An 18415-nucleotide genomic window follows, 5' to 3' on the forward strand; every position below is an offset into this window, starting at 1 on the left:
ACAGGTGTAGAGCCATAGCACATCCCTCTCCTGTACAGGTGTAGCGCCATAGCACATCCCTCTCCTGTACAGGTGCAGCGCCAGAGCACATCCCTCTCCTGTACAGGTGTAGCACCATGGCACATTCCTCTCATGCACAGGTGTAGCGCCATAGCACATCCCTCTCCTGTACATGTGTAGCACCAGAGCACATCCCTCTCCTGTACAGGTGTAGCATCAGAGCACATCCCTCTCCTGTACAGGTGTAGAGCCATGGCACATCCCTCTCCTCTACAGGTGTAGCACCATAGCACATCCCTCTCCTCTACAAGTGTAGAGCCAGAGCCCATCCCTCTCCTGTACAGGTGCAGCGCCAGAGCACATCCCTCTCATGTACAGGTGCAGCGCCAGAGCACATCCCTTTCCTGTACAGGTGTAGAGCCATAGCACATTCCTCTCCTGTACAGGTGTAGCGCCATAGCACATCCCTCTCCTGTACAGGTGTAGCGCCATAGCACATCCCTCTCCTGTACAGGTGTAGCGCCATGGCACAGCCCTCTCTTGTACAGGTGTAGCGTCAGAGCACATCACTCTCCTGTACAGGTGTAGCGCCAGAGCACATCCCTCTCCTGTACAGGTGTAGAACTATAGAACATCCCTCTCCTGTACAGGTGCAGCGCCAGGGCACATTCCTCTCCTGTACAAGTGTAGCACCATGGCACATTCCTCTCATGCACAGGTGTAGCGCCATAGCACATCCCTCTCCTGTACAGGTGTAGCACCAGAGCACATCCCTCTCCTGTACAGGTGTGGCACCAGAGCACATCCCTCTCCTGTACAGGTGTGGCACCATGGCACATTCCTTTCCTGTACAGGTGTAGCGCCATGGCACAGCCCTCTCTTGTACAGGTGTAGCGTCAGAGCACATCACTCTCCTGTACAGGTGTAGCGCCAGAGCACATCCCTCTCCTGTACAGGTGTAGAACTATAGAACATCCCTCTCCTGTACAGGTGCAGCGCCAGGGCACATTCCTCTCCTGTACAAGTGTAGCACCATGGCACATTCCTCTCATGCACAGGTGTAGCGCCATAGCACATCCCTCTCCTGTACAGGTGTAGCACCAGAGCACATCCCTCTCCTGTACAGGTGTGGCACCAGAGCACATCCCTCTCCTGTACAGGTGTGGCACCATGGCACATTCCTTTCCTGTACAGATGTAGTACCAGAGCACATCCCTCTCCTGTACAGGTGTAGCGTCAGAGCACATCACTCTCCTGTACAGGTGTAGCGTCAGAGCACATCCCTCTCCTGTACAGGTGTAGCGTCAGAGCACATCACTCTCCTGTACAGGTGTAGCGCCATAGCACATCCCTCTCCTGTACAGGTGTAGCGCCAGAGCACATCCCTCTCCTGTACAGGTGTAGCGCCATAGCACATCCCTCTCCTGTACAGGTGCAGCACCAGAGCACATCCCTATCCTGTACAGGTGTAGCACCAGAGCACATCCCTCTCCTGTACAGGTGTAGCACTATAGCACATCCCTCTCCTGTACAGGTGCAGCACCAGAGCACATCCCTATCCTGTACAGGTGTAGCACCAGAGCACATCCCTCTCCTGTACAGGTGTAGCACCATGGCACATTCCTCTCATGCACAGGTGTAGCGCCATAGCACACCCCTCTCCTGTACAGGTGTAGCACCAGAGCACATCCCTCTCCTGTACAGGTGTAGCACTATAGCACATCCCTCTCCTGTACAGGTGCAGCACCAGAGCACATCCCTATCCTGTACAGGTGTAGTACCAGAGCACATCCCTCTCCTGTACAGGTGTAGCATCAGAGCATATCCCTCTCCTGTACAGGTGTAGCGCCAGAGCACATCCCTCTCCTGTACAGGTGTAGCGCCATATAACATCCCTCTCCTGTACAGGTGCAGAGCCAGAGCCCATCCCTCTCCTGTACAGGTGTAGAGCCAGAGCCCATCCCTCTCCTGTACAGGTGTAAAACCAGAACCCATCCCTCTCCAGTACAGGTGTAGCGCCAGAGCCCATCCCTCTCCTGTACAGGTGCAGCGCCAGAGCACATCCCTCTCCTGTACAGGTGTAGCATCAGAGCACATCCCTCTCCTGTACAGGTGTAGCGCCATATAACATCCCTCTCCGGTACAGGTGTAGAGCCAGAGCCCATCCCTCTCCTGTACAGGTGTAGAGCCAGAGCCCATCCCTCTCCTGTACAGGTGTAGAACCAGAGCCCATCCCTCTCCAGTACAGGTGTAGCGCCAGAGCCCATCCCTCTCCTGTACAGGTGCAGCGCCAGAGCACATCCCTCTCCTGTACAGGTGTAGAGCCAGAGAACATCCCTCTCCTGTACAGGTGTAGAGCCAGAGAACATCCCTCTCCTGTACAGGTGTAGATCCAGAGCACATCCCTCTCCTGCAGAGGTGTAGCGCCATAGCACATCCCTCTCCTGCAGAGGTGTAGCGCCATAGCACACCCCACTCATGTACAGGTGTAGCGTCAGAGCACACCCCTCTCCTGTACAGGTGTAGCGTCAGAGCACACCCCTCTCCTGTACAGGTGTAGAGCCATAGCACATCCCTCTCCTGTACAGGTGTAGCGCCATAGCACATCCCTCTCCTGTACAGGTGTAGCACCAGAGCACATCCCTCTCCAGTACAGGTGTAGCACTATAGCACATCCCTCTCCTGTACAGGTGCAGCGCCAGAGCACATCCCTCTCCTGTACAGGTGTAGCACCATGGCACATTCCTCTCATGCACAGGTGTAGCGCCATAGCACATCCCTCTCCTGTACATGTGTAGCACCAGAGCACATCCCTCTCTGTACAGGTGTAGCACCAGAGCACATCCCTCTCCTGTACAGGTGTAGCAGCATGGCACATTCCTTTCCTGTACAGATGTAGTACCAGAGCACATCCCTCTCCTGTACAGGTGTAGCATCAGAGCACATCCCTCTCCTGTACAGGTGTAGCGCCAGAGCACATCCCTCTCCTGTACAGGTGTAGCGCCATATAACATCCCTCTCCTGTACAGGTGCAGAGCCAGAGCCCATCCCTCTCCTGTACAGGTGTAGAGCCAGAGCCCATCCCTCTCCTGTACAGGTGTACAACCAGAGCCCATCCCTCTCCAGTACAGGTGTAGCGCCAGAGCCCATCCCTCTCCTGTACAGGTGCAGCGCCAGAGCACATCCCTCTCCTGTACAGGTGTAGCATCAGAGCACATCCCTCTCCTGTACAGGTGTAGCATCAGAGCACATCCCTCTCCTGTACAGGTGTAGCGCCATATAACATCCCTCTCCTGTACAGGTGTAGAGCCAGAGCCCATCCCTCTCCTGTACAGGTGTAGAGCCAGAGCCCATCCCTCTCCTGTACAGGTGTAGAACCAGAGCCCATCCCTCTCCAGTACAGGTGTAGCGCCAGAGCCCATCCCTCTCCTGTACAGGTGCAGCGCCAGAGCACATCCCTCTCCTGTACAGGTGTAGAGCCAGAGAACATCCCTCTCCTGTACAGGTGTAGAGCCAGAGAACATCCCTCTCCTGTACAGGTGTAGATCCAGAGCACATCCCTCTCCTGCAGAGGTGTAGCGCCATAGCACATCCCTCTCCTGCAGAGGTGTAGTGCCATAGCACACCCCACTCATGTACAGGTGTAGCGTCAGAGCACACCCCTCTCCTGTACAGGTGTAGCGTCAGAGCACACCCCTCTCCTGTACAGGTGTAGAGCCATAGCACATCCCTCTCCTGTACAGGTGTAGCGCCATAGCACATCCCTCTCCTGTACAGGTGCAGCGCCAGAGCACATCCCTCTCCTGTACAGGTGTAGCACCATGGCACATTCCTCTCATGCACAGGTGTAGCGCCATAGCACATCCCTCTCCTGTACATATGTAGCACCAGAGCACATCCCTCTCTGTACAGGTGTAGCACCAGAGCACATCCCTCTCCTGTACAGGTGTAGCAGCATGGCACATTCCTTTCCTGTACAGATGTAGTACCAGAGCACATCCCTCTCCTGTACAGGTGTAGCATCAGAGCACATCCCTCTCCTGTACAGGTGTAGAGCCATGGCACATCCCTCTCCTCTACAGGTGTAGCACCATAGCACATCCCTCTCCTCTACAGGTGTAGAGCCAGAGCCCATCCCTCTCCTGTACAGGTGCAGCGCCAGAGCACATCCCTCTCATGTACAGGTGCAGCGCCAGAGCACATCCCTCTCCTGTACAGGTGTAGAGCCATAGCACATTCCTCTCCTGTACAGGTGCAGCGCCATAGCACATCCCTCTCCTGTACAGGTGTAGCGCCATAGCACATCCCTCTCCTGTACAGGTGTAGCGCCATAGCACATCCCTCTCCTGTACAGGTGTAGCGCCATGGCACAGCCCTCTCTTGTACAGTTGTGGCGTCAGAGCACATCACTCTCCTGTACAGGTGTAGCGCCAGAGCACATCCCTCTCCTGTACAGGTATAGAACTATAGAACATCCCTCTCCTGTACAGGTGCAGCGCCAGGGCACATTCCTCTCCTGTACAAGTGTAGCACCATGGCACATTCCTCTCATGCACAGGTGTAGCGCCATAGCACATCCCTCTCCTGTACAGGTGTAGCACCAGAGCACATCCCTCTCCTGTACAGGTGTGGCACCAGAGCACATCCCTCTCCTGTACAGGTGTGGCACCATGGCACATTCCTTTCCTGTACAGATGTAGTACCAGAGCACATCCCTCTCCTGTACAGGTGTAGCGTCAGAGCACATCACTCTCCTGTACAGGTGTAGCGTCAGAGCACATCCCTCTCCTGTACAAGTGTAGCATCAGAGCACATCACTCTCCTGTACAGGTGTAGCGCCATAGCACATCCCTCTCCTGTACAGGTGTAGCGCCAGAGCACATCCCTCTCCTGTACAGGTGTAGCGCCATAGCACATCCCTCTCCTGTACAGGTGCAGCACCAGAGCACATCCCTATCCTGTACAGGTGTAGCACCAGAGCACATCCCTCCCCTGTACAGGTGTAGCACTATAGCACATCCCTCTCCTGTACAGGTGCAGCACCAGAGCACATCCCTATCCTGTACAGGTGTAGCACCAGAGCACATCCCTCTCCTGTACAGGTGTAGCACCATGGCACATTCCTCTCATGCACAGGTGTAGCGCCATAGCACACCCCTCTCCTGTACAGGTGTAGCACCAGAGCACATCCCTCTCCTGTACAGGTGTAGCACTATAGCACATCCCTCTCCTGTACAGGTGCAGCACCAGAGCACATCCCTATCCTGTACAGGTGTAGCACCAGAGCACATCCCTCTCCTGTACAGGTGTAGCACCATGGCACATTCCTCTCATGCACAGGTGTAGCGCCATAGCACATCCCTCTCCTGTGCAGGTGTAGAGCCAGAGCCCATCCCTCTCCTGTACATGTGTAGAGCCAGAGCCCATCCCTCTCCTGTACAGGTGTAGAACCAGAGCCCATCCCTCTCCTGTACAGGTGTAGAACCAGAGCCCATCCCACTCCAGTACAGGTGTAGCACCAGAGGACATCCCTCTCCTGAACAGGTGCAGCGCCATAGTACATCCCTCTCCTGCACAGGTGTAGAGCCATAGCACATCCCTCTCCTGTACAGGTGTAGCATCAGAGCACATCCCTCTCCTGTACAGGTGTAGTGCCATATAACATCCCTCTCCTGTACAGGTGTAGTGCCAGAGCCCATCCCTCTCCTGTACAGGTGTAGAGCCAGAGCCCATCCCTCTCCTGTACAGGTGTAGAACCAGAGCCCCTCCCTCTCCAGTACAGGTGCAGCGCCAGAGCCCATCCCTCTCCTGTACAGGTGCAGCGCAGGGCACATCCCTCTCCTGTACAGGTGTAGAGCCAGAGAACATCCCTCTCCTGTACAGGTGTAGAGCCATAGCACATCCCTCTCCTGTACAGGTGTAGCGCCATAGCACATCCCTCTCCTGCAGAGGTGTAGCGCCATAGCACACCCCACTCATGTACAGGTGTAGCGTCAGAGCACACCCCTCTCCTGTACAGGTGTAGCGCCATAGCACATCCCTCTCCTGTACAGGTGTAGCGCCATAGCACACCCCACTCCTGTACAGGTGTAGCGCCATAGCACACCCCACTCCTGTGCAGGTGTAGCGCCATGGCGTATCCCTCTCCTGTACAGGTGTAGCACCAGAGCAGATCCCTCTCCTGTACAGGTGTAGCACCAGAGCAGATCCTTCTCCTGTACAGGTGTAGATCCAGAGCACATCGCTCTCCTGTACAGGTGTAGCGCCATAGCACATCCCTCTCCTGTACAGGTGTAGCACCATAGCGCATCCCTCTCCTGTACAGGTGTAGCGCCATCCAGTGCACTCTCCTCTCACTTCATTACTAAAAATCAGGACATCCTAGCCTCACTCTCTGCTGCATCACTCCCTTCTCCCTCATCTGCTCTTAGGCCTCCATTGTTCCACCTCTCCCTTTCCCTCCTCTCCTCTTTTTCTCCCATATCGCCTGATGAGGTCTCTAGACAAGTCTCATCCAAACAGGTGCTCATCTGCTCCTCTAGAATATTCAAGGACAACGTTGTCTCCGTTGCTGCAGCCTTGGATGATTTCTGCAATCACTCCCTTGCCACTGGATCCTTCCCCTCACTTCCCAAGCACTCCCTTGTGCACCCTTTCCTCAAAAAGCCTTCTGCCGATCCTTCCTGTCTGGCAAACTACCACCCTTACTCCATTACCCCCTTCCTGGGCAATCACTTGGAGAAGTTGGACATCTCCCAGCTCATCCACAACACTGAATCTGTTGATTGTCTCCATGACCACCAGCCTGGGTTCATAGCTGCCAGAGGCATGGAAACCGCTCTCCTGGATACCTGTGAAGATTTGCTTTTCAATCTTTAGTCCAACTATCCTTCCGTTCTCATCCTTCTTGACCTCTCCTCTACCTTTGATACGGTTAATAAAGCCACCCTTATAAATCGGCTCTGTGATACCCTTGGCATCACGGGCCTGGCTCTGGACTGGTTGACCTCCATCCTCTCTGACCAACCCTCCCAGGTTCAACTGGGCCCTTTTCTCTCCTCCATTGCACCCTCCACCTGTGGTGTCCATCTGTGCTCTATCCTCTCACCATAGCTTTTCAACATCTACCTTGCCCCTCTAGCCCATTTGATCTCTGCCTTCTCTGCTAACTTCAGTGTTATGCGGGCAACCCACAGCTCTCCTTCAAGCTTCCCTCCACTGCCTCCTCTTACTCTCTCATTCCTGACTGCCTGTCTGCTATCCAGGCATGGTGCACTGCTAATGATCCCTGCTTTAATGCCAATAAGACTGAGATCCTTCTCATTGGGACCCCAGCTCCCTCCTTGCCTCCTACACTCTGGCCGCCCTCTTGGAAAAACAATTCTGTTGTATCAAGTGGCTTACAAATGTTCAATAAAATAAAATAAATGGGCCCACTCCCCTCATCCTCCTGTGAGGCAAAAAACCTTGGTGTCATCTTCCATTCCTCTCTCTCCTTCTCTCCTCAAATCACGGACCTTGCCAAGAAGGCCCAATTTCAGCTTCACCTCCTCAGAGGCATTCTCCCTTTCCCCACCTTCCCCCAGAAACCCAATGTCTCCAGAGCTCTGGTCCTTTCCAGGCTGCATTACTGCAACAGCCTTGTCCTTAATCTGCCGAACTCCTCCCTTTGCACCCTTCAACTGATCCAGAATAGGACTGCAAAACTTATCCTTGACCTCAAGCCCAGGAACTGCATCAATCCAGCTCTTAAATTGCTCCACTGGCTCCCGGTTGCTGGAAGATCAAGTTCAAGACCCTCTGCATCATCAACAAGGCTTTCTGGGGCCTGGGACCCTGCTACATCTAACTCTTTCTCCCTAAATACCTCCCTGCTAGAGCCCTTCGGCCTTCTACCTCCAAGTCTCTGCAGATCAGATGCTTTTCCAAGCAGAGAGTGGGGGTAGATCTCTGTCCTCCGCAGGCACCTTCCTGTGGAATGGCCTCCATGCCCCTCTCAGACTTGAGCCGGCTCTCCTTAAGTTACGGAAGCTTCTCAAGACCCTCCTTTTCTCTGTCTCCTTCCCTCTCCCCAACTAATGTCCCCCTCTGCCTCTTGATTGGCTGCCTGGTTCCTTCAGATTGTTACAGGGCACCAGGCCCTCCTCGACCAGTCTACCCCTGCATTTGGTCTCCCCCGATTCCCCCCACCCTGCACTTGCCGTTCTGGGCTCCCTCCCCTTGCACTAACCTGGCTCGGCCTGCACCCGTTGAACCCTTTCAGACCTGTCCCTCGCACTTAGCACGTGGACCTCATTCCCCTGCACGCTCTGCTTTCCCCGGGCACTTGTCCACCTGGCCTTCCCTTGGCACACGCATAACCCTGGGCCCTCCACCCTGACCAGCACTTCTCCCCTCCCCCGCACTTCTTGTTACTGAACTTGCACGGCCTGAATGTGTCAAGGCCTAGTTGTAATGGTTTATTGAGAGGCCACCCTCAACACAGGGCGTTCCTTCCCTCCCCAAGCTAAGTGTCACACAATAAACCATTAATGTCAGTTCTTTTATTCAGCCCTATCCCAGCCTCATATCATGCCCCTTGGATCCATCCCCCTGAGGAACCAATGAGCCAAGAACCAGCCCGGTGTACAGGAAATATATTTGTTTTTATTTGAATTACAGGCAATAGAAATCACACTAAACTACACACGCCACCTTCTTTGTGGCTCACAATTAACTTCTTGTTACACAAATAAATCATAGAAATTAATTGGGGGAAAAACACAAATCACAGTACTTTAAATTCAAGACCTAATTAGTGCTGGTCAGTGAACAACATCAATTACAAATGTAGTGCTGTGCAATTCCGATTTTCCTACACGCTTAAAAGGCTAGCAGTAAATAAACACACAGTGATTTAGCAGTGGGTTTTTCAGGCTCCCCCCTAATTCGGTCCGTGTTGGGGAAATCAGACAAACATTGGGATGACTTAAAAATGTGGGATTTCAGACTCCCCTCCACTTAAAGGCCTGTGTTGGGGAAGCTGGACCCATAGGATTGCCCAATTAAATTACAGTCTATAGTTTTCAGCGCACACCGGGAATGAGCTTTGTTAATTTTGTTAATTTGTTAATTTTGAATTTTAACGAAAATTACCCTGTCGTGGATCGCCAAGGGGAATTAATTGCATTTTTATTTTTTTTAGTTAAATAGGCTATGGATCTACAGTTTTGCCTCCCCCACTTGCTATAAAGGGGAAAGGATTTAAGTCCAGCAGATACCCCCCACCTTTTGATTGCAAAGAATTAAAGTTCAGGAAAACCAGCTGCATGTCAGGACACTCTTTGAGGACAGGGCAGGGGTCTGGTCACTCCACTCTCAAGGATGGTCACCCACTCTTCACCACAGGGCCTAGTCAGGTTTTATTTAGGCATCCCCAGCAATAGACCGCTCCACCCAGATGTAATTTCAGCAATCTCCTTTGGTGATTCCTTGTGGCTCTCAGATGGAATGTTTCAGCAGCCCTCTCCCTTCCTCATAGTTGGTTCACTTTATATAGCAGTGATCATCAAGTTTACAATCTTGGGAGTTCCCTGCAGGAGTTCTCACAAATTGGATTGGACAGTTACCCTTCTCTCTCCTCCCAAATCCAGCCTCTCTCTAAGGATTGGTTTAGGGGTCTGTAGCAGACATATGGCAATTCCCATTTGCAATACGCTTTGGTTTCATGTCAAATTTTGGCAAAAATCTAGTTATCTGTCAAAACTTTGTGATTTACTAGTAACTGGCATTATATACATATACATTCATTCTTCTTCAGCTCATCATGGAAAATGTAATAAAGCGGCCGGGTCCACACCATGTTGCACGCCGTTTGGCAATTTTCCACGGTTCATACAATAAGCATAATCATTCTGAACATGTAATTTCCTCTCTAAATACCTCATTTTACCCTGCACCAGTTCTTCATTACAATTCCCTAAGTCACAGGTGGAGGAATTTTTTATCAACCATCGCCTTGAAATTATCTAAAAAATTAAACCTACATTTCATCAGTGCAACTTGTGGTTTCTGGGAAAATACAACAATTGCGACATTCCATTTAAACAAAGGTAATCTTCATATGTGCAAATATGAGCTTCCCTTCCTCCAGGCCATTTGCCACTCTTGGCCAGCCTATGACCAGAGTTTTATTTTTAATTAGTCTCTTTGTTGTTTGAAGTGTAGGCTGCAGCTCGTAAATACCCAGGATGCTCTGCACAGAATGCGCTTTCAGAGACTCAGTCTGGGGGAAGTTTGTTTTCCACACCCTTAGCGGCCAAACTTTATTGCAGTTGTCTACAGCTGGGATGTAAGCCAGGCATTCAGTGGGGGAGGTCTTTGAGAAATTTGTCCCACAGTAAGGAAAGGGGTCTTCCTTGACCCTACAGGACATTTTTCATAGAAACAAAGTGGGCTTTTCTTTTGAAATGTTTGCCAGTATTTTGCTTGTGAAGCATAATATACATTACTTTTTGTCAAAATGCACCATGTCTTTTTCCAGAGATCTTTGTTAGCAGGGGTACATTTTTCTCATGTCTTGCTTTAAACTGCAAACACACATGCAGCGCCGTTTTGGTGTCAGTGTTTAAAAATCCTGTTTTACATGCGAAAGGGACCTTTGAATTTCTTCTACCTTTGTGAATTAATTAAAATGCTGCTTTTCCTTTTTGACAGGTAGGCCCTTCCATGGGATACTTGCCGAAACCCCACAGTATGCCTTACTAGGCCAATTTTCGGTGTGAACGTTTTGTTATAAATGCAGGCATGTCATTTCTTTAGTGGGCCCTCCAGTTACATTAGTTTGGGTCCTTTGATTACACCCCACATTGTAGGACCGTTTTCTTTTCTTCATCTCTGTTCACACCCGCCCCTCTTTGCCTTGTTGCACCTGGAAAAACCTTTTGCTGTATAGGCACATTATAAATGCCCAACAAAATAAATAATTAATAAATGGCACATCCCTCTCAGCATCACACACGCATAAAAATAAGAGGGGGCGGGTGGTTGCATTTCCATGAATTAATCCACCTAATAAGATTGTTGGGCATTAAATGAGAGTGTGCGTGCCTCCTCAGACCCCCCTGTTTGAAGTAAATGGCTCCAAGATTGGCCAGAAAGGTGTCTACGGATGGCAGAATTTTGGCCCATAAATTTCCCTATTACAGTGAGACAGTACATTCCGTTAGCAGAGTGACTGAGGGGGGAATAGCTCAGAATGGTGTATTAGTGCACAGCTAAGGTTCCCCTGCAGGGGTCATGTGTGGGTTGCTTTGTCTTGTCTGTGTGTAGCAGGAGGTCACACCCCAAATGGGCACAGGATAAAGTTTGGGCTTAAACACAGGACATGGAGAAGACCGTATCAGGCGTACCCAGAAGTCAATGAGTCAGTTAATCTTCATCTCAGTGCTGTAAAGAGAGTAAACCTTTCTTGCTGTTAACTGGGGCAATTATTAATGAGTCTCTCCTCGCCTGTTGATAATCTGTAAAGCATAAGCACTGCACATCGTTGTAACCTGCTATTTCTTTTCCCCTGAAAAGTGGAACTCCTGAGCCTCCAGACTGGGTCTTCCTTCTACATCCCAGCCATGGGTGTATCCCTTGCAGAGGTCTATTTGAATCCAACCTCCCGTCCCAGTTGCACAGGACAAAGCATCATAAACGTAATGCATGGAGTGGCCCGACTCTTCACATCCCAGTTCCAGGGCCGAGTTGATGAGCGCCTGTCCAATGGAAGCATTGTGATCCGCAGCCTACGTCCAACGGACGCAGGGTTTTACGTGGTGTGTAATGAGTCTTCCAACAAACCTGTACGAATCATCCTGCTAACTGTGACCGGTGAGTGACCCTTTCCTAATATTCTCCTATTAGGATGCGGACTGTCCGTCTTGCAGCTTTGTAGGGCTGCTTGTTACAGGTGTCCTCACTACCCAGTGGACCCTCTTTGAAGGACTTTCCTGTACTGTTCGTCTTGTGCACTTTCGCATTTTACCACTTACTGCCGTTCAGATTACCATACACTGTACAATGGCCATGCCACGTGATGTTTGAGTGTCCTTTGGCCATCTTGTAGTGCGACTTTCTTCCTGCCCTGGAGTTTCTGGATTTTTCAAATATGGTAAGCCCTTTCCCAGGGAAAGCTCCAGCTCTTGCACGATCTGAATGACACAAGGCCTAGTAAGATCGTTATTTTGCCCTCCCTTGTTCCCCCCTCCTGCCTAGAAACACTTGTGTACTACAGGCGCGTTATAAATGCCACATCATATCATAACTGGAGAGTCACTCACCGCATGAATGGGATTGAGACGCGATGCTCATGTCTCCAGGGTCCGTCCACCAAGCAGTTAGTGCTGCATGGAGCACTGATCCTCCGCACATGGGCAGTTCTATTAAGATGGTTGCGCCACTGTCGCATCGACCCGTCATGCGTCCGTGACCAGGAAGATCCGGCGTTTTCCAGAGACGCAAGTTCCATGTGGTGCACCAACGTGGGTAGAACCTCCAGGCACAGCTAAGTGCCCTGTAGGGGCCGATGTGAAAGACACATGGTGGCAAATCTTAATCCAGCAGTACCTCGCTCACTGCAGACCTGCAATGCAGGCGCTCCTCCCATGCGGAATACACACTTTGAAACCTACTCTATTGCAGCAGGCAGCCATAGCGGGATACCAGCGGACCTGCATTTGAAAATGGAGCTGGGCTTCATTGGTGCTTTATGGTTTCTGATGTGTGTAACCCCGCCCCTGAGAGAGAGTGAGATTGGCCCGGGGAACCAGCTGAGGCCGCGAGCCAATGGGAAACCAGCTGAGGCGCGAGCCAATGGAAGTGGGAGGCGGAGGAGGATAAAAGGGGGAGGGAGGAAGGGCCACTGTGGGTGTTGGGGTGTGAGTGAGAGAGGAGAAGGCGGACGAGAGACTGGAGCGCGGAAGAGGATTGCTTCAGGGGGCTGAAAGATCGAACAGCATCACAATGGCTGTGTCTTCCTCACAATATGCCGTGCCAGCGTAGCATGCAGCTGCACAATACCAATTACCTTGCAACTAGTTTCAAAGAGTTCCTTACTGTGAGCAGGATTGTGGAGAGTGGCCGGGATGGGGCGAGGCTCGTGGCCAGAGAGGGGTGACTGAGAGCAGCGAGAGCGCCCCCACTCCTGTGTTGCCATGCTCTTGAAGTAGATCCTGTGTTCTGCATGTACAGCCCTCAAGGCTTGCTTGGGCACTTGGTTTATGTTAATAATTCATGTATGACTACATTGCATTTCATGTGAAGTTGTGCTTTTTTGTATTCTCAGAATTGCAGAACATCAGCCTTGCACCCGGCTCTGCGCTCCCCATCGCTACCCTGGGCCTAGAGATGGCTACTGTGCATTGGAGCCGCGCCAACACCCCAGACTGCAGAGGGACCCCCATCATAACAGTACTAGATGGAGAGCCCCGGGCTAATCTGTCTTCACTCCAGGGCCGCGTGGAGAAGACCCTCCTGAATGGGAGCGTTGTCATCTGTCTCATCCAGGGGGCTGATGGGGGATTTTACACCGTCTGCGACGACGCCAAGAAGTCCAGAATAACCCTCCACCTGACTGTGACCAGTGAGTGCCCTCTTCTACACACTGTTCTCAGGGGCCACATAACCAACGAGTAGGGCAAGACCGTGTGACTGGATGAGGAGTGGGCAAGCTTTGCTCTGAGCAGGTCCAGGTCAGGCAAGCGGCACGGGGGCACAGCAGGCGAGCTGCACTGGCATAGTGGGCACAGCAGGCGAGCTGCACTGGCATAGTAGGTACAGCAGGGGAGCTGCACTGGCATAGTGGGCACAGCAGGCGAGCAGCACTGGCATAGGGGACGCAGCAGGCGAGCTGCACTGGCATAGGGGGCGCAGCAGGCGAGCTGCACTAGCATAGTGGGCACAGCACTCTGAAAGTAATAAGCAGCACAGAGCTCCCCAGGGACTTGGATATAATGAAGATCCGAGGTCAGGCAGCAGCAGAGGAAGACTTTGGTATTGCTAAGCAGTGAGCACATGTCAGCTGTGGTGGGACCTCCTAATTAACTCCTTCCTTCTTCATTTCCTCCTTTCCAGACACTCCCAGTGCTGTAACCCGGGACCCCACGTCTGCTGGCCTGACTGCTGCGGGTGAGTAAAGTTCACAAGTTGGTGTCTCGTCTCTGGGCCGTCCGATAACAAGAGCTTGTGAAGGGGCCTTGTGATGGCCAGGTTGCCCTGGTACTTGACTGCCTCTTACAGGAACCAGGTTCATTCATAGGCCATGAAAGCCCCTTCTTTCTATGCACCCCTCCCCGCTACCACCCTGCTTCTCTCTAACTGCGGATCCACCTGCCTGGTAACGGGGGATTGTACGAGGTTTTGTCGTTTGGGCTATTACCTAACTTGGCAGTATGTTAGTACTGTGGGAATTTGGCGGTCTCTTAGTGTTGGGGTAAGTTAGTGGTGAGCATATTCATGGCACTGCCCTATATGATGAGACAAACTTTCCCCCTTTTATAATCGCGCCCGGTCTAGGGTTGACTGTAAGTATGCATTCCTGGACCTTATGCATTTAGCAGAAACAGAATATTGCCATAGATTGTGTATAGATTGGGCCGATGACTTATCTACGACATCAGCCTATGCCATTGAAGGGTCCTGTTCTGCCCTAGCATGCATGGCTGAACACACTCACACAAACACACCAGCTTTCTGACTTACTTTTACCATTCGCTTATTTCATTTCTTATTCTACCATTGGCAGTAAATATTTTTACCACCATGGTGTAAGCATTAGGGTGCTTCCTAATTACCTTCCCCACCTAAATAATAAACACCAGGGATATAAAAATAAATGATTTCACCAACTTTGCTTTCATCACTGTATTTATTATTTGAAACCATGTCACTTATAAAAAAGAAACAAAAATATTACATTTCATAATAGTACATCCATTGACTCTTACCAAAGCATTGACCTCGCTGTGGTTATCTAAGAGACAAAAGATAAACATGCATTGCACAAACTTTTCATTTTCCGTTAGTTCACAGAACACGAAAAAAACCCAAGCAATGATTCAGTTGGAGCTAATGATCTATTTCTGTCTGTCTGGCCACAAAGATAATTCTCTCTCACTCAGTGCTCTCCTCAGTTTTACCACCACTTACATGGGATTCTGAAATTTCTGTGCTTTATCTGTATGGCCCCTCTCCTACTCCTGCCTGTCTGCAATGAAGAGTTACAAGCTCTGCACTGTCACTTGGCGCCCCCGAACCTGGCCTTGGATTAGACTGCCAGGTCAGCACCAGCCTCTGCACTCTCTCTCTTTCGTCGGCCAGCAGCAAGAAGCAGAAAAAGAACCCACACCCTTCAGTTCACCCCTATTTATCTCCCCTGCCTGTCAATCAAAACTAAATTTGCCCTCTTTCTGACGTATTTTAGCATTTTCTAGACTTCTGATCCCACTGTCCAATCACCTACGAGAGTTTGTATGTATCTCTCTTCCTTCCTGCGCAGACAAAGAACCCTCAGAATGAGAGAAATAAAACCAGCTCATTCATCCAGTGCACATACTTTCCATGGAACGAAAAGAGAAAGAAAGAAATAATAAAGCAGAATTTCCATCCATGCTCAATGACATTGCATTGCAATGTTAATCGGGAGTACTAATTAGTTACTGGTGTATCATTTAGTAAAGGTAGTTAGTTAATTAATCTGGGTTATTTTCTTCAATGCAATATTACACAGATGGCAATTCATATCTATATTCCCTTTGTCCATGTATTCAGTGCATTTTGAATCTGCTGTTTTTTTAGAATCATTTTATTTTACCAGTGAAGGCCTAGTTCATTGCCATAATGACTCAATGTGGCATTCGACCTGCACTACATAATTCGCTGTCTCCATTTGACTCTCATTTACACTAACCCCACTGAAAGTGCTGTCCCGTAATCATTGTTTGTTTGTTTTATTTATAATGCGCACCAGACCCAGGGGTAACTAGGCGCTTATTTGGAAGGTAATGGTTACAAGGCAGACAGGTGTGTACATTTTATACATGGTCATGCAGATGAATGCAGTTTGTATTGACAGGATGATATTACATGACAGAGTATATACATTTATACATAGAAGCATTTTGTGTGAACTGGATATAAGTACATACATAGGTAATTTAGGTTAGTCAGTATACATGGATGATATGTCATAACAATGGTCCAGACAGTGGAAGCAACAAAGAGTAACGTTTAGGTTTTGTTGAGTATCCATGCAATCGCGTGGCTTCTAAATTTGTCCAAATCTTGGATAGTTTGAATGTTGAGAGCGTTCCAAAGCTGAGCGGCTAATACTGGGAAACTGGCTCCACCAGCTCTTTTTAAGTTAAATCTGGGTACCACCAGACAAGGTGTGTTGGAAGATCTCGTAATTCTATTGGACACTTTCCAGGTGAATTTGTCTGTGAGATGGGGCGGGGTTTGATGATTAAGCGCTTTGTGAGTGAGGCAAATGGTTTTGAGGTCGTTTTTTTTTTCTTGTATAGAGAGCCACTTGTGTTGCTTTCTAATTACTGAGATGTGCTGTCTTTTGGCGATATTTAATGCCGCTCTAAGCGCATTATTTTGCAAGATCCGTAGTTTGTTTGTAATTTATTTATTGGCGCCTAGGTATGGGCTGTTACAATAATCCAATTTGGATTGCACGAGGGCTCTTGCCAGTGTAAGGCAGCTTGTGGGTGATAGTAAGGGTCTACAAGCCCTAATCAGCTTGCCGGTCTAGGTGGTGGCTAAGGAGGTCATGTTTACTTGTTTGATTAACCTGCTGTTCCCACCTGCACCTATTTTACTGGCTGCTTTTTGAAATCACTGCCATAGGCTCTTACAGGATGCAGCTGCCGCTCAGAAGTAGTGGCACTTGCGATCCTACTCACTATGCCCGCACCTACATAACCCAGTATCACGGCAAGGGCTCTTTTAGCTAGTAGGCCCCTTCAGACTGCCATGGAAAAGAAATGGTGGAATTGGGGCGGGGGGTACATACAGACCTTTCGCTGAAGTATTTGTAGGTGCCGGTTACATGACCGGGGCAGTAATGAGAATAGGAGCAGGAGTATGGCAGAGTTTGGGATCATGCATTTATAAGATTCTCTGCTAGTCCCAACTCTAAGCTAATGCCTCAGCATGTGGAATTGGGTAGAGCTAATGGCATCCTATTTGCCCATCTGTTGAGCAAGAACTCACGGCTTCTCTCTGAATAATCCACCTACCTTTATGTATTCAAGCAGAAGTTGTTTTCAAGCAAGTCCTTTTGGCAGCTCCAGCCCCAGGACTGCTGCCTCAGCCCACTGCTCCCCGCAGCCCCCACCCCTGTCAAAGGCAGTGCCTTCAGTCGGGAAGAAGTCCCCGGCTGAACTGAAGAGTATTTTGATGAGAACCAACCAATCCGCTTGGGGTTCGAGGCCCTGGCTTCTGGGGCTGGTGTTGAGGGTGCTTTTCCTGGAACCTGGCTTTGAGGACCCTGCTGTGGGAAGACTCCAGCGGCCTGGATGCTTCCATTGAATTTAGATTTGGAGCAGGGACAGGTCTTCTGCGAGTGATGGTTGCCCCATTTTGATGAACGGCAGCCAAGGTCGGGAATGTTAGTGGTAGAACCGCACATACCGCCGCGTTCTAGCAGAGGACTGGTCCAGGCCTCCAGTTCTGGCTGCTGTTCTGCCGCTTTCGCTGCATTTAGTGAGTTCGAGAGGTTGGATGTGTTTTTTTTTTTTGCATGGCGTTTCCTCTCCCTCTCAAGCATAGATGTTATATTCTATTGCGATTTGTGGCCTGTGGCCAGGAAGCATTTGGCCTGCTGGCCACAAGAAAAAAAGTGGTTTTCCTTGAGGTGGGTGCTGACAGCAAGGAGGGGGCTAGACCAGAGGGGAAAGCGGCTGTCATTTATAGGAGCTCTTGGGTGCAAACGTGTTGCTTTGCTCCGACGTTCAAGCAGCGGGATTGCACATGCACTTCAGTGGCCAGTATTTTCCACTCTAAGGCCCTGATTCGTGGCATTCTTTGCGTGTAAAACAGGGATTTGCTTGCTACTCTGCCCGCAAATCCCTGTTTGACGAATGGGCAGAATGGCACGCAAATCCCTGTTTTAATCGCAAATAATTCCATGAATCGGGGCTCAAGACATCCAATTCCTTGGAGAAGGTCAAGGCATCCGGAGCTGTGACTAGGACTTTGTGGCTGGTGCGCCACCTGCCTCCCTCGTCTTCTATGTCCCCCCCTTCCCCCATCCCCCAGGCTTGCTTGTTAGTCCTTTGTGGCTGGTGTGCCACCTGCCACCCTCGTCTTCTATGTCCCCCCGGGCTTGCTTGTTAGTCCCCATACCTTTTTGAAACAGTGGGTTTAAGGGCACAGCCACCAACTA

General features: G+C 50.4%; 1 protein-coding gene across 1 annotated transcript in view; it reads left to right on the forward strand.

The window, feature by feature from the left end:
* Positions 1-11569: 11569 nt before the first annotated feature.
* The window catches only part of LOC138520600 (uncharacterized), a 32129-nt gene continuing 25283 nt past the window's right edge, over positions 11570-18415 (forward strand). The window contains exons 1-3 of the mRNA XM_069632926.1: positions 11570-11856; positions 13310-13606; positions 14098-14151. Coding sequence (XP_069489027.1) covers positions 11607-11856; positions 13310-13606; positions 14098-14151 — 601 coding nt within the window. The 5' untranslated portion in view covers positions 11570-11606. The remainder of the gene's footprint in view (positions 11857-13309; positions 13607-14097; positions 14152-18415) is intronic.

The sequence above is a fragment of the Ambystoma mexicanum genome, chromosome 13, assembly GCF_040938575.1.
Source record: "Ambystoma mexicanum isolate Mex_15411 chromosome 13, UKY_AmexF1_1, whole genome shotgun sequence".
Taxonomy (NCBI): Eukaryota; Metazoa; Chordata; class Amphibia; order Caudata; family Ambystomatidae; genus Ambystoma; species Ambystoma mexicanum.